The sequence below is a fragment of the Cajanus cajan genome, chromosome 5 (genome assembly GCF_000230855.2).
Source record: "Cajanus cajan strain Asha chromosome 5, NIPB_CcT2T_4, whole genome shotgun sequence".
Taxonomy (NCBI): domain Eukaryota; kingdom Viridiplantae; phylum Streptophyta; class Magnoliopsida; order Fabales; family Fabaceae; genus Cajanus; species Cajanus cajan.
In genome coordinates, this window is record NC_138521.1 from 2,557,668 (window position 1) to 2,573,179 (window position 15,512).

Consider the following 15,512-nt stretch of genomic DNA (forward strand, 5'->3'; position numbering starts at 1 on the left):
AGGGAAAACTTATTAATTGAAGTAAAAGTCACATCCTTGGCCGAGATACGTCTCGGGAGGGAAGACTTGTAAAATAATGAAATAAGTCACATCCTTGGCCGAGAGACATCTCGGGAGGGAAGACTTAATAATTGAAATAAAAGTCACATCCTTGGCCGAGAGATGTCTCGGGAGGGAAGACTTGTATAAATTAAAGTCACATCCTTGGCCGAGAGACATCTCAGGAGGGAAGACTTGTATAAAATGAAGTCACATCCTTGGCCGAGAGACATCTCGGGAGGGAAGACTTAAAATTTTTTGCAGAAATGTAAAACGAGTCATAGATAGCTGAACTGTATTGTCATTGATGAATGGATGCCTCGTTAAAAACCTTGCCGGCCAAAAACCTCTTTTCACAATTTTTTAAGAGGAAAAAAGACCGGTTTAAGGAAAAGAGTGCATCGTAAGACATTTACACATGTACATGAGTTAAATTCTAACTGTAATAGGTCTTCAGATGGGTAGAATTCCATGTCCGAGGGATGACCTTGCCAGATAACTCTTCTAATTTGTACGCGCCGTTATTGAGAGCGTGTCGGACCCGGAGTGGGCCATCCCAATTTGCTGCCAACTTTCCTTCAATCGGGTTGCGCCGTGCCGAACCAGTTGCCCTCCAAACGAGATCACCTTCTTGGAAGTTCCTCGGCTTCAACTTGGAGTTAACTCGCCGAGTCATTCTCTGTTTACACGCCTCGGCTACGATTTGTGCTTTCTCTCGAACTTCATCTAAGACGTCCAGCTCAGCTCGGATCACGCCATCGTTAGACTCTTCGTGGAAGTGCTTCCGTCGGAATGAAGGTTCGCCCACTTCAACCTGTATCATAGCATCCATGCCGTATGCCAATCAAAACGAAATCTCTCTTGTGCTTGATTGGGGCGTGCATCTGTATGCCCAGAGAACTTCGGGGGGCTCTTCGGCCTAGGCTCCTTTGGCCGTGCCGAGCCGTTTCTTCAACTCGGTTAGGGCAACCTTGTTAGCGGCTTTGGCCTGACAATTGGACTGTGGGTGTTCGACAGACGTGAACCGGTGTCGGATGCCGAGGTTTTCGAGGAAGTTGTTGAATTTCTTATCTATAAATTGAAGCCCATTATCGGATATGATTGCGTATGGGATGCCGAACCGGGTGATGATATTTTTCCATACGAATTTCTAGACATTGGCGGCCGTTATAGTTGCAAGCAGTTCGGCTTCTATCCACATGGTAAAATAGTCGACAGCTACTACCAAGAATTTGCATTGGCCTTTGGCGAGTGGGAATGGGCCGAGAATGTCGATACCCCATAGAGCAAACGACCAAGGGGCACTAACCGCGTGAAGCGGCTCGGTCGAGGCATGTATTAGGTTGCCGTGTAATTGGCATTGCTTGCATTTCTTCACATACTCGGCACAATCGGTTTTCAGGGTCGGCCAATAATAGCCGGCCCTCAGCACTTTAGCAGCTAGTGTTCTTCCACCTGAGTGGGATCCGCAGATTCCCTCGTGAATTTCACGTATGACGTAGTCGGCTTGCTGCTGGTCGATGCATTTCAACAAGGGTGTGGAGAAACCTCGTCGGTATAACTCTCTGGCCACCACGGAGTAGCGTGCCGCTTGGGTTCGGATCTTCTTAGCTTCAATCGGATCGGCCGGTTCTGAGCCGTTAATAATGAAATTCCAGATATCGGTCATCCATGTTTGTGGAACTTCATCTGCCGGCATACATACTTGTGCAACGCTTGGGGTGGGCAACTCCAAGTGTATTGTTGACCAAAGTTGTCCCGACTTGCGACTACTTGCTAGCCTCGCTAACTGGTTGGCTCTCTCATTATTCCCGCGCGGCGTGTGCCTAACTTGTATCTCTTCGAACTGGTTGCTCATTCCCCGGAAAAGGTGGTAGTACTTGAGCAGATTAGGATCTTTCACTTGAAATTTGTGTTTACTTGCTCGGTGACAACCTTCGAATCGGTCTAACATGTGACTTTTCTAGCCCCTATTTCGGCTGCCAAGCGCATTCCGACCAATAAAGCTTCGTACTCGACTTGGTTATTAGATGCTTGAAAGCCGAAACACATTGATTGTTCTAAGGTGATGCTAGACGGGCTTTCCAAGATGATGCCGACACCGCTACCTTGGCCGTTGGAGGAGCCATCTACCCGCATTGTCCAAGTGTTGTCTTCAAAGTGGCCGAGTGGTGATAATTCGTTGATGAAGTCGGCTAGGCTTTGTGCTTTGATGGCCCCCCGAGGTTCAAAACGGATGTCAAACTCGGATAGCTCGATTGACCATGCCATCATTCGGCCGGCTAGTTCTAGTTTTCGCAGCACTTTGGCGATCGGGCAATCAGTTCGGACCACCACTATGTGACTCTGGAAGTACTTCCGAAGGCGCCTAGCCGCGTATATAAGTCCCAGGGCTACCTTTTCCAACAGTTGGTATCGGCGTTCGACATCTTGAAGCACTCGGCTGATGAAGTACACGGGTTGCTGTTGGCCGTCTTGTTCTTGTATCATGCCAGCGCTTATGGCCTCGCCCGAAACTTCCAAGTACAGTATTACTTCTCAGTCGGGGGTCGGCTTGGTCAGCACATGTGGGGTACCGAGCCATTTCTTAAATAGCTGAAAAGCTATTTCGCACTCCTCTGTCCATTGAAACCGATTTGTTTTTTTCAAGAGGCCAAGTATTGGCTTGGAGGTCTCGACCATACATGGTAGGAAACGTGATAACGCTGTCAGTCGGCCCGCTAACTTTTGGACCTCTTTCAGGTTTGATGGGCTTCTCATGTCAATAATGGCTTGACACTTGTCTGGGTTAGCCTCGATGCCCCGGCTTGATAGCATGAAACCCAGGAACTTGCCGCCCGAGACGCCGAACACACATTTATCCGGATTAAGTCTCATCTGGTGCTTCCGAAGTGCATGGAAAACTTCGGCCAGGTCGGCTACATGAGAAAGTGTGTCGGCCAATTTGACCACCATGTCATCTACATAAACTTCCATATTCTTCCCAATCTGGCCGCCGAAGATCTTGTCTATGAGCTGTTGATATGTTGCCCCGAGATTCTTCAGGTCGAAAGGCATCACTTGGTAACAGTAGTTGGCGGATTCCGTGACGAACGTCGTTTTGTCTTCGTCTCGGGGGTGCATACGGATTTGATTATAACTCAAGTACGCATCGAGAAAGGTCAAGAACTTATGGCCGGCCGCGCCATCAACCAATCGGTCTATGTTCGGCAACAGGTAGGCATCCTTGGGACATGCCTTGTTCAAGTCTGTGTAATCGGTGCACATTCGCCACTTGCCGTTTGACTTTTTGACCATGACAATGTTGGCCAACCAGGTTGTGTACTGGATTTCTCGAATAAAACCCGCTTCCAAGAGCTTGGATACCTTTGCTTCAACTGCCTTTTTCCTTTCTTCTCCCATCTTTCTTTTTCGTTGGGCGAACGGTTTCGCCTCTCGGCACACTAAGAGTTTTTGGCACAAAAAGTTGGGGTCGATACCTGGCATATCGGTCAGCCGCCACGCGAAGAGATCTTTGTTTTTCCTAACGACTTGTCCGATTTCGTGCTTTTCCGTTTCGGACAGGTTAGAGCCCAGGTAGGTCACATGTAGGTCGGTTGGCACGATAACAATTGGTTGTCGGTCTTCAATCGGCTCGACCCTCTCGTCCTGCTCCATTCGAGGGTCGAGGTCCACAATCGTTTCAAGCTCTTGCGTACCGTCTGTACACGTTTCACTCCACGCGGCTCGGTCATTTCAAGACGGGGTAGCCAAAGACTAGTAAAATAACACTCCCTGGCCGCTTTCTGATCGGCGTGGACCGTGATGATCCGGTCGGATTCTAATGGGAACTTCATGGCTAAGTGTGGAGTCGACACGATAGCACCTAGCTTGTTGAGGGAGGGTCGACCGAGAAGAATGTTGTATGACGTGTTGGCGTGCACAACCACGTATTTGACCGGGATGTCTCAGGTTTCGGCTCCGTCAAAGCAGAATCGAGTGGATAACTTGATGTATCCTCTGGTTTGGACACGCTCACCGGAGAATCTGACTAAGGGTTCGTTGTATGGAATCAAGTCGGCCTCCGGGATATCGAGCTGTTTGAACGTGTTCCAATAGAGGATGTCGGTTGAACTGCCCTGATCGACAAATGTCTTCCGAACAATGCAGTTGTGAATTTCCACACTAATAACCATGGGGTCATCTTGGTCAGGATTAATGCCCTTGAAGTCGACCTCAGTGAATGTGATGGCCGGCAATCTCTGTCGGGTGCGTTCAATCGCGTGGACAGTTCAGACAGCTCGCAGATGTCTTTTCTGTGCTGAGGAGGTGGAACCTCCGCCTGCGAATCCGCCGGTGATATTATTGATGACCCTTCGGGGTTGGGTTGTCGGCTCGTCTTCCTTTCGGCCCCTCGACCGGCTTCGTTCCCGGTAGGGACGCCTGTCGGTTTGGTCTTGGTCAGGCTGACCTCGATGGTGCCGATGATCATCGTATCGGGGAGAACGAGGTCGGTCGACAAAACGTTGGAGCTGCCCTTGCTTGATTAAGTCCTCAATCTTGTCTTTTAGAGCTGCGCATTCTTCAGTCGAGTGACCCCGGTTGCGATGATATTTACAGGACTTGCTTGTGTCGGCACGCGGAGGGGTCGAGGCTCGTTTTGCTACTGCCAGGACCTCCGAAGCAAGTGCTTGGTCCAATACAGCCGATCGGCTGGTATTTAGCGGAGTGTAATGAGAGTACCTCGGTCCGCGAATAGGTTTGTCTCTTGGGACGAGGTCCTTGGGGCGGCTTCGGTAAGAGCTTTCGGCCGGCTTCTCGACTTTGGCTGCTACCTCCGCCCTGGCCTGATTGCGGAATTCCGTAAGTTCCTCCATCTGCATATATTTGTCGGCGCGGCGTCTCAAATCGTCCATGTCAGACGGGGGTTTCTTGCAGATATTGTTAGCAAACGGTCCTGGCTTTAGAGCTGTAGTCAGATGATGAAGGGCGACGGCCAGATTCAGGTCTCGGATTTCAAGAGCCGCTTTGTTGAATCGGCTCATGAAGGTCCGAAGGGATTCCTTCTTCTCTTGTCTTATGCTCACCAGCGCGAGGGAGGTTAGTTGGTGAGGCCGGCTGGTGGCAAACTGGATGGTGAACTGGGATGCTGGGGTGTTAAAAGAGTCGATCGAGTTGGCCGGGAGACGAGTGAACCAACTCAATGCTCTTCCCTTCAAAGATGTTAGAAAAATGCGACATAGGGCAGCGTCGTCAATGGTGCTGAGAGTGACCTGGGTGAGGAAAATGTCGACGTGCTCGTCGGGGTCGGTGGTTCCGTCATACTTGTCTAACGGAAGGGACTTCCAGTGGTCGAGGAGGGAGGATTGCATGATATTTGGGGTGAAAGGGTGTCAGTGTGCTCCAGTTGGTGGAGCGTACGCGGGTCGGCCGGTTACTTGGGCAGTCGAGGCATGGTTTCCCGGGGCGACTGCAGAAGTGTGAGGGAGAGAAGTGTGATGTCTGTGGGAGTGGAACGACCCCTGGGTGTGAGTCGGCTCGGAAGGTTTCCACGTGGGATCCTGGTTTCGGTTTTTCAAGGCGGCGTTCTCTTCCCTCAAGGCAGCCATCTCACAAGCGTCTTTCTCTCGTTGTTGCTTCATGGCGGCCATTTCCTCCTTCAGTTGTCATACCATCTCGACCATATTGGTCTCGTCAACCGTCTCGACATTGTCCGCTTCGGATCGGTGGTCTTCAGTGTGTGTTCTCCTTGTCTTTGCCATAATGTATCTCTTCAAAATAGTACTCAGTCCGTCTTCTTCAAAAGCTATCGGTTCGGCCCCACGGTGGGCGCCAAAATGTACTTGTCTGAGGGTACACTCGTAATCTTCTAGTAACTGGACGGCCGAACGAGAGCTTCGGGTTGATACTTCAGAGGGGGGAGGTACCTATAAAAGGCACTCCAACGCTCAAGTCAGGACAAGCACGAATGAACAGTGACATAGCTCGTTTCGTGTGACTTATTTATAGTACCTGTCATGGGCCTGGGTATGGTGGGCCTTCTCTGACACTTACCAAATTAGGTAATATGATGCTAATCGGCTGGTTATGCTTTAATTACATGTTGTCCCTTGTTAATCATGATTATCGTTATAACTATTCTGTTGGTCCTTGGCCGAGCCGATAGGGGCGACCGAGAAGACCTTTCGGCCTACGGCCGAGCCGATAAGAGAATGGGCGTTCTCTGAGTTCTCAGCCCCTTACCGAGCCGAGGTAGTGTCTGAGCTGCGTCAATGTATGATAGGACATGACGTACCGGACCACGTGGCCGATAGGATCCTTCCGGTACATTTTTATTCTTGCAATCAATAAAAAAAATCATCTTTGTATATGTTTTAAGTAATTATTAAGAAAGTAAATAAACTTATCTCATGTGGTAAATTATGATTATATAATAACAAAAAATTTACAGTAAAATTTAATTATATTAAAATGCATATATAAATGCCTCTAATAATTTATCTGCTGTGCATAATAAACTATGTAAATGATATGGAAAGGGAAATCGCAATAAAATCCGTCTCTATTATTGGGAAATGTCTTCTTGTGTTCCATGAGAAAGTTTACGAACTTGGATGAATGTTCCCTTTTAATTACATATTTGAAATATTAGTGCTAATATTGTCATAGCTACCATATGAACCTCCTTTATGCCACTCACCGTTTCACCTGACCCTGTCATGTACAAAATAAATGCAATTAACTCACATTCTCCATCATATGAATCCAGGAATTTTATTTTTATAAAGTTTTTAAATAAAAAAAAAGTATGAGATAGGAGTATAATATAATAACGTTGGACATTCATGTTATCATATTTTTCACGCATTAAAACTAAATAATAAATGTGAAACAACTTTTTTAACTCGCAAGTCGATTTTATGGGATTAAATGTAATCTAAATCTAAATTTTAAAATAATATTAGAATTTATTCAAATAACTATTTATGTTAGGCATATTATATTGTTATCAAATTATTAATAATGAATTCAATCTTTGATTCAAATAATCATTAATCAAATTTTATTTACTTCTCGATTATTAAACTAAATTAATCTAACAAAAAATCTTAATATATTAATATAAGAGAAAATAATTATTCATAAATTAAAAATTGTTAATTCAAATAATTTAATATTTATATTTTTTAACCAAAAAATAGAATTTTATTTTTGCATTGGATATAGAGTCGTGATAAGAAATACTATTGTATTTTTATAAACTTGACATGATAAGAAAAAACTATACTAATATTTAGAGTGATAAGAAGAAAGGTAAGTGAAATGGAGGTACCTGCAGCAGGAAGAGAGGCAGTCCCAGATGTTTGTGGAGTTTCAGTTGACTGTGAGCTGAACCCTAGACCAAGACCATTACAATCTCCTCCTAATGTGCCTGCATGCAAATTAATAACCTTAACATAATTATTAACTACAACTAACTTATCTAATTATTTTTCATACTAACCATGAAAAGAGGTTAATTAGAAGGAATTAAGCATTTACATTTCTTAAAGCAAAGCAACTTTGGATCGTTAAGTAAATTTGCTGAGCCTTCATTGCACTCACACCTAAAATCAGACCCATCTTTCACACAGGTTCCGTCCCCGCAGATATTCAACAAGCAAGCTGCATGCATGCGTATCAAATAATTAAACCCTAACTAATTATTTTATATTTTCGAATTCATGATTTGTCCAAATAACGGAATATGAGCTTACGGTCTACATTTGTAGGTGGAGCAGAAGGAGGTGACGGAGATCCGTTACCACAATTTAAATCAATGGTACCTGCAATATTTATCTCAGCATCCTTTCCTTTCAATGAATCAAATTAAAAACTCTTCAATCTCGTTTTAATATAATTAACATTAAATATCACCTCTCTGTGTTATTCCACATATTTTGATGTCAGTTTTAGGCATTCACCTTAAGAATAGTATTATTCTTACACATTTTTTTACAACATAGTTCTTTATCTTTTCGATCACGTTACCCATAATTTATCTTACACTTTGGATTTTCTTATCTTTCTTCTAATTGTAAAGTATATACAAAAATTGTAACTGTTCCAGTAAGGGGGTAGCAGCCAGAGAATCCTTAGTGATGTGAACCCTAAGAAAATCTAGCCGCCGTCCTGACCTATTTATATGGGTCCCATATATGTGATACGGATCTTTGATCCTCATCTTCTTAAATGCGCACGGATCCATGTAATGAGTCTATGAACCACATTTATGATCGTAATTAAATCTAAGCAATAATCACGGAAATCACAACCTTGATTAGTTTTACCGGAACTCACTCGTCAATACACCTATGACTAGCCTAAAGTTCAGGTTGTTCGGTTGGATGGGGACTAGGAAGGTATGTTCTGTTCGGCCTGCTTGAAAAATTGGAGACCAGGAGGGTACACAACCCTCCTGGCTTACGTGTTAACGAGGCGAAGAGACATTGATCGGTCAGATCGGAAAATTGAAGATCCAGAGGGTACACAGCCCTCTTGACTCGAGCGTTAGTGATGCATAGAGTCATTGATCGGTCAGCTCGGAAAATTGAAGATCCAGAGGGTACAGTAACCAAAAAAATATATACAAAAAGCTATATATGCAGTATTGTACAAATAAAATTTCTTTTCATAGAGTTACATTGTTAAAAAAAAATTATTGCAATTTTATAGTGTATAAAAGCACTTTTCTATTTTTTTTTAATTGGTTTCATTTATAATTATTTCCTACATATAGGGTGGGAACATAAGTTGATGTATGAGTGACTCACAGTTAGGAAAAATGCATGTTGGGAATTGAAAAGAACCAATGTTAGGCTTCTTCCAACCAGATTCACAATCGCATCTGAAACCCAACGGTTCAGTGGAAGAAGGGTGGCATGTTCCTTTCCCACAATACACAATACTACATATATTAATAATGTCATCTGCACCATCATATCACATGTCAGCTACAAAATATATATTAATCAAAACAATGATCCATAGAGAAATTATAGATAGATAGATCAATAAATAGAAGGAACTTCACTATACCTTGTGTTGAGTTTGAAATTAACTGTGTGGAAGTAGCAGAGACTTCACAAGTGAAGAGGGGATACAAAGAAACTAGGGCGAACATTGTCCATCTCAACATTCCCATTGTGAAGAAAAGAGGGAAATTAGTTTTGTTAAATAGTATATGCGGTATAACCTATGAAACCTTGTTGAATCCAAGGTGTAATAAGCTTCTTTGCTGCGATATATATATATAGACAACCTTCTTTGTAACTTTATCAATTCCATTTCCATTTCTAATTATCAATTCCCATCGACTCTTGAAGCGGTAGAAAATTGACAAAAATAGTGGCAAATGTGTTAATAACGATAAATAAAATGTCATATACAAATCAAACAATAAAAATATACCTTCCTTTTAATTGTTACTTTTTTTTTTTAATGAATTGCTATTAGTCTATCAAAAGTATATGGCTTTCGGCTTTTTGCCAAGAAAAGACAGTCATATAACCCTGCCTTTTCGATTTCCTCACAGAAGAACGTGTTGAGATTGCCGTTACATGCCGACACAATCAAGCAACCTTAATGCCCCGCCATTGGTAGACTTAAAAGAAAAGACAAAACACAAATCAGGGCATATTCTCCTCTTCTCGTCTAATAAAATCCTTCTGACTTTTAGTACTTCAGATATACCAGGTTTGACGTAAATATCAGGATATCTTTGGGAATGTTTGATACATATTTCACCACTAGACTTTGCACAAAAACATTTTTTGCCCACCAGTGTTCAGCTTAGTTGGTAACTAGATTTTTTAATGTTAGGGGTTCACTTTTTATCATGTATAAGGTAGATTTTGTTAAGAAAAGCAAAACTCATTTGGGTATCAAAAGAAATTAATATCCGACAATCGGACTGAAAATATTTGCAAAACGGAGATAAATTCTGATCCTATTTTCATAAGGCAAACTTTTGGCAAACTATAACCCGCATTAGTTTTAATATTCCAAACTCTCGTATTAACAAGAAGTATTCAATGTTTTCTTTGCTTGGAGACTGATTTATATAATAGCAGAAGTTGCATGCACATTCACACAAGTTGGAAGTTAAATATTTCAGGTTTCGTATATTAAGAGATAATAATGTCCAGTGCTTTGAACTCAAGTCAGACTAAATTACATGAATATTCAATAGTCGCAGATACACGAATTAACAATTGAAGATCCCTCCAACATCACAGAACTACAATGAATCCCGTCAGAACACGAATGAAATATCAACAAACAACAGCCAGCCATTGGAGAAAAACAAAAAGGTCGTTCTTTATGCTGATCCAAACTCAGTAAACCATTTCTCGTGGCGTTCAATGTCAGCCTGAGAAACACTTCGTTGGACCTTTACCAAAGCTTCTTCAAAATCACACATGGCAACAGGGTCCTTTGAGATCTCGTCCTTGGACATGTTCTTGATTTCATCGCGAGTCTTTCCTGCTATCTTCCGCCTCATACCATTCAAGGAAGCATCGCGACAGACATTTGTCAAATCATCTCCACTGTAGCCTTCTGTCCGGCGAGCCACTTCATCTATATTCACATCAGGGGCCACCTGGTGACAGACGACTACCATATTAGCATAAATAAATAATAATCCATGTTTTGTTATCCTCATATTGCTGCCCTTTCTCCATAAACTGTTCTTACAGCAAGTTTGGTGACCAATAAACATCTCCAGTAAAAAAGACATTCACATCACAACACAATATTATTTGTATTGACAACTTAACTTTTTTATTTTTGTTAATAATATAAACACATAAATCCTAATGACTAATGTTATTCACAAAAGAAAAAATTAAGGTTAAATCAAGATCCTATATGACCAACACATTAATTAACACCACAACTTGCCTCAACAGTCTTCAAGTTTATCCGGATCAGCTCTTTACGACTCTCAAAATTTGGAAGAGGAATATATATACGCTTTTCCAGCCTTCGCCTGCATTGCATTAACATCAAATTGAATCAGAAAGTGTAATCTAGTACATTAAAAGATATCTAAAACACAGATATCTAGTCTACATTTTTATCACTTTTAACTTAATTGTCGAGAAAAGAATGCAGAAAAACAAATACAAACCTTAGTGCCTCATCTATATCCCATGGGAAGTTAGTAGCAGCCAGAACCATGACTATTTTACGGCTACCATCTTCATTTGTGGCACTATTGCTTACACCATCAACCTGAACTAGAAGTTCCGACTTCACCCTTCTGGATGATTCATGCTCCCCGGATGCCCTGACAAAGTAAAAATAAATTCAATCAGATCTCAACAACTACAAGAGATAATAATATTTAAAACTGGACCCAACACCAACTAGGAACATGTACAATCAATATAAACAAAGAAATATATGAAGATTATTTTTGTGGAAACATAAACATGTTTCAAATTCTATTACATCTAATGGATGTATGAAATAAAAACAAAGGCTTACCCCCTAGCATTGCATAGAGAATCAATTTCATCAATGAATATTGTGCTTGGTGCATACGCTCTTGCAAGATCAAACAAACACCGCACCATGCGCTCACTCTCCCCACGCCATTTAGAAGCTAAAGTTGCAGAAGATACATTAAAGAAAGTGGTGCCACATTCAGTAGCAACTGCTTTAGCAAGAAGTGTCTTCCCAGTTCCTGGAGGACCAAACATGAGGACACCTTTCCATGGTCTCCTGATTCCCTGCATGAACAAAAATAATGAGCTCTGAGTTTCAACATTCACAAAGACGATTGATTCACTGAAATTCAAATGTGTTGATATGGTAAGAGCTTGCTTAAAATAATAGGCTAATCAAGCAAGCAATGTCCTAATAAAAATTTTAACATGTTGTATGAGCTTGACTTAACAGGAGAAACATGAGCTTATTTTACAAAAATAATTTCAAAAACAGGGCATAGCTGCAAAAATAAATGCAGAGTTGTGTAAAAAGTAGTTCTGCCAAACAAGATCTAAAATTAACTACCATGACAACAAGTAGAGAGTATCATATACACATCACTTCCAAATTATTAGTTATAAAATAAACCATGACTATTGAATATAACTTGATTGTAAACATTAGGTAAACTAGTTTTAAGAGAATTCAGAGAGAAACTTATTCAAGATTACCTGGAAATATTCAGGCATCCACAATGGAAGCACAACAGCTTCTTCTAGAAGCCTTTTTGCTTCAGTTAGCCCAGCAACATCATCCCATCTCACTCCAGGAGAGGTTTCTAACACATCTCTTTCAAGCATTGCAGCCAATTCAGGATCAGGACCTTCATATTGACCCTTCTTTGACTTACCATCTTCAGCATCACTATTCTGTCCATTCCATGAGCAATTGTGAGGACACAATATAAGAAGTTAAACGTTTCTCAAACTATCAACTAAGGGATGTAATAAGCAAAGGGCAAATTGATAATCAGAGGTACTACACATCAGCCATGGATCTAATACAAAATGAACACTTGGATGCAACCGGCTAAATGTATGTTTGGATGTGTTTCTAAGCTTGATTTTGAATAAAGATAATTATTTTTGAATTGATTATAAGTAATTGTTAGTTTGTAGTAACATGGTTTTTGTCTGGAGAACAGATATAAGAAAAATTGATTTTGATGCAATGTTATTTGAAAGAAAAAAAAAACTTTTGATCAAAATTGATTTTGGATGTGTAATTACTAAAATGACCAGAGTCTAACTAAGAGTTTACATGGAACAAATAACATGGCTAATGGTATACATGAAACAAATAACATTACTCAAGTTAGTGTTGATGCAAAAATTACTTCTAATAGCTACTATGGTAAGACTTGAGTCTTTAACTTGGAATCATATTTTCAACACAATGTCAAACATCATGGTCAATGGAAAAATCATGTTTGACCAATCCTAGACTCATGTTAAGGCCATCCAAATATGGATCTACACAGCCTAATTGTGTGTTTGGATTCAGGTTGAGTGATTGAGAATTATGATGAAATACCAGCTAGTGTGATTCTAGATAAAATGTCCACATGTTTGGTTCCACATTGAAGAATCAATTCAGGCTTCAAAATCGATTTTTTAGCTGAATAAACCTCAGATATGACTTGTTTGGGTAAACTTTTCCAAAAAACACTTCTAAGAGAGAAAAATAGGAAGGAAAAGTAAACTAAGTTTCTCCATAAGCTAACTTGTGGAAGCTAAGCTCTCTCTTATTAGCTTTTCCAAAATCTTATTTTTAACTTGTGCATAAGCTTGGTTTAGCTTATGGAAAAACTTGTTTTGATTTTGATTTTACTTACTATTTTTATTTTTCCTAAAATTGCTTCTAGATAAGTTTATCCAATCAGGCCTTTCTATTGAATCAAAAGTTTACTACTAATTCCAAACACAAACCAAATTAATTTTACAAAGGCTCATCCAAACACACCCTAAGGATGGTAACAACAACCTAGTCAATTAAAGCGTTATAAGATAAAGCAAACAACTCAAAGTTTAGTTGAGTCCACCGTCCACCAACCAAATTAATGATCCATACAAACAACATCCCCAGATTCCAACCAACAACATAATGTTGTCCAACACCAAGACAGGCACCCACATTGAAGACAAAATGAAAACTTACAGTTACAGCTGCTGCATCCGTCTTGCTAGACTTTCCAGAAGCACCCCCTTTCTTTCCGGTAGCCGAATTCCGAGTCCCGGAGTTAGCCCTACTGGCGGCACCACCACCCCTTGCACCACCACGCCCAGTAGCAGCGGTTCTTCCGGTAGCACCACGCGCCCACGCCCCATCTTGCGGCGATTTCCGAGCAGCCACCGCGGCGGACCTGGCGGGCCTCCTGCTGGCGATGTCCCTGCTGGGCGGGCGCCACACGTCGGGATCATCGACGGCAGCGGCGCTTGATGAAGTGGGGTACTCATCCAACGGCTGAAAAACGAAAGACGAAGACTTTGCGTTAATGGGAGGCGAAGCAGCGCGCCTTCCAATTGGGTTTTCCTTGAAAGCCCTTCTCTCCGCATCTAGCTGCTTCACAACTTCCGTTTCCTCGGAAAGCGCTTTCTTGACGTTGGTCCATTTGGCGCGAAGTAGAGGGTCTTCAACTGTGCTTAGGTGCCTGAAGAGTGAAAACAAATGGATGAATCAGAGACAATGAGAATTTCGTGATTTGGGGAAATTGATGAAACAAAACAAGTTCTTACTTGTTGATCTGGGCGAGGGCGCCGTCGAAGAAGATGATTGAGGTGTCGTAGAGACCTTCTAGGGCGTAATCTCTGGCTAACTTGAGATGTTCTTGCAACCCTGCTAAGGAAGTTCCCACCATTTCTCTTTATCTCAATCTCCACCACACTCACGCTTTCTCCGATTCAAATGCCAAAATGCTTTCTTTTTAATATGGGCTTTCTGGTTTTGAACTCCACTCCGCTGGGATGGGGCCACCGGCCCACAACCACTTTTTCTATCATAACTCATAACCAATCAAACTGGCCCGTTTTAAACAACTAACTTTTGCTTTTTGTTTTCCATAATAATCTTGCTAATTACCATTACCAACAATATCATTCCTAAGTTGTTCAGTCTGTTCAACATTTTAACATGTAGATGGATAACGCTTTCTTTGTATAGACAAAACAATTTCTTTTTATAAATATAATTTACACAATATTCTAAAATTCACAATTAAAAACTAATATATATACTAGTATAATATTATCTTCTCCCTCTTCTTTTTTCCCACGTAAGAAAAATGTAAATGTTGACTGTGGAAAACAAAATGTAAGTTTAACGTTGTTGTTTTACCTTTTGATTTGAAAATCGAACGCTTTATCCTCTTTTTTTTGGTTTCATCTTCCTTTTGATTTGAATTCTATGGGTGGACCTTTGGCTGGGTAATCATGTTAACCGTTATGTGATTCCATTACAGTTGTTTTCAAGAATTGAGCACTGCATGTGCATAAAATAATTAGTGCAACGAGGAACAGTGGCCCTGGCCCCTTGGTTAATTAAGGATTTATTTTATAAAAATAAAAGTTAATAAGTTACCTTAAATTTGAAAAACAGCAAAAAAAAATTACCCAAAACTATAAAATTTGAATTCTGGTTTACCATGCTCATGGACTATTTCAGCCTCATGCATTCAATTCTTGGTACCCATATGGTGATGGATCAAAAGTGAAAATTTTGCTGATAATTGTTCTGATATGTCACAATACACCCTAAAATAACAATATAAAATTATTTTACGAAGAGTTGAATCAAGACTAAACATAAAGTAGAATAAAAGCATGTTGTTTTGATCCAAGCATATTTAAATAAAATTGGGCCACCTATGTAATTGCCATTAATACGGGTGGAGCACCGATAGCAGTGTCACGTTCAAAAAATAAAAAGGAACAACAAATTGCCATTGAGTTGTTTATATTATC

At 41.0% G+C, this 15,512-nt stretch overlaps 4 protein-coding genes across 4 annotated transcripts; all 4 read right to left on the reverse strand.

Moving 5' to 3' along the window:
- Positions 1-475: 475 nt before the first annotated feature.
- Positions 476-871, reverse strand: LOC145957698 (uncharacterized). The gene has a single exon (XM_083074114.1). It carries the CDS (start codon positions 869-871, stop codon positions 476-478), a length of 396 nt encoding a protein of 131 aa, XP_082930240.1.
- A 3,115-nt stretch (positions 872-3,986) lies between these two features.
- On the reverse strand, positions 3,987-5,390 carry LOC109808793 (uncharacterized). Its single transcript, XM_020371933.2, has 2 exons — positions 4,392-5,390; positions 3,987-4,280 (listed from the first exon to the last, which is right to left on the reverse strand). The coding sequence occupies exons 1-2, from the start codon at positions 5,388-5,390 to the stop codon at positions 3,987-3,989; spliced, it is 1,293 nt and encodes a 430-aa protein (XP_020227522.2).
- A 440-nt stretch (positions 5,391-5,830) lies between these two features.
- On the reverse strand, positions 5,831-10,028 carry LOC114916501 (uncharacterized). Its single transcript, XM_029273302.2, has 6 exons — positions 9,097-10,028; positions 8,832-8,987; positions 7,776-7,844; positions 7,561-7,683; positions 7,352-7,450; positions 5,831-6,732 (listed from the first exon to the last, which is right to left on the reverse strand). The coding sequence occupies exons 1-6, from the start codon at positions 9,200-9,202 to the stop codon at positions 6,647-6,649; spliced, it is 639 nt and encodes a 212-aa protein (XP_029129135.1). The 5' UTR covers positions 9,203-10,028; the 3' UTR covers positions 5,831-6,646.
- Positions 10,029-10,154: 126 nt separating this feature from the next.
- On the reverse strand, positions 10,155-14,475 carry LOC109809754 (katanin p60 ATPase-containing subunit A1). Its single transcript, XM_020373143.2, has 7 exons — positions 14,289-14,475; positions 13,711-14,203; positions 12,225-12,422; positions 11,551-11,795; positions 11,192-11,350; positions 10,963-11,050; positions 10,155-10,660 (listed from the first exon to the last, which is right to left on the reverse strand). Exons 1-7 carry the CDS (start codon positions 14,408-14,410, stop codon positions 10,379-10,381), a joined length of 1,587 nt encoding a protein of 528 aa, XP_020228732.1. The 5' UTR covers positions 14,411-14,475; the 3' UTR covers positions 10,155-10,378.
- Between the last annotated feature and the right edge of the window lie 1,037 nt (positions 14,476-15,512).

Excerpts from the sequence above, each read along its gene's own strand:
- LOC109809754 (XM_020373143.2), bottom strand. The coding sequence starts at position 14,410 with ATGGTGGGAACTTCCTTAGCAGGGTTGCAAGAACATCTCAAGTTAGCC. Across the intron at positions 11,351-11,550 it reads TCTCTATGCAATGCTAGGGG|GGCATCCGGGGAGCATGAAT; the intron begins GTAAGCCTTTGT and ends TTACTTTGTCAG. Across the intron at positions 10,661-10,962 it reads TAAACTTGAAGACTGTTGAG|GTGGCCCCTGATGTGAATAT; the intron begins GCAAGTTGTGGT and ends GTCTGTCACCAG.
- LOC114916501 (XM_029273302.2), bottom strand. The coding sequence starts at position 9,202 with ATGGGAATGTTGAGATGGACAATGTTCGCCCTAGTTTCTTTGTATCCC. Across the intron at positions 8,988-9,096 it reads AATTTCAAACTCAACACAAG|ATGACATTATTAATATATGT; the intron begins GTATAGTGAAGT and ends ATGATGGTGCAG. Across the intron at positions 7,845-8,831 it reads AACATGCATTTTTCCTAACT|GTACCATTGATTTAAATTGT; the intron begins GTGAGTCACTCA and ends TAAATATTGCAG.
- LOC109808793 (XM_020371933.2), bottom strand. The coding sequence starts at position 5,390 with ATGCAATCCTCCCTCCTCGACCACTGGAAGTCCCTTCCGTTAGACAAG. Across the intron at positions 4,281-4,391 it reads CGACAACCCAACCCCGAAGG|AGATTGCCGGCCATCACATT; the intron begins GTCATCAATAAT and ends CGCACCCGACAG.
- LOC145957698 (XM_083074114.1), bottom strand. The coding sequence starts at position 871 with ATGGATGCTATGATACAGGTTGAAGTGGGCGAACCTTCATTCCGACGG.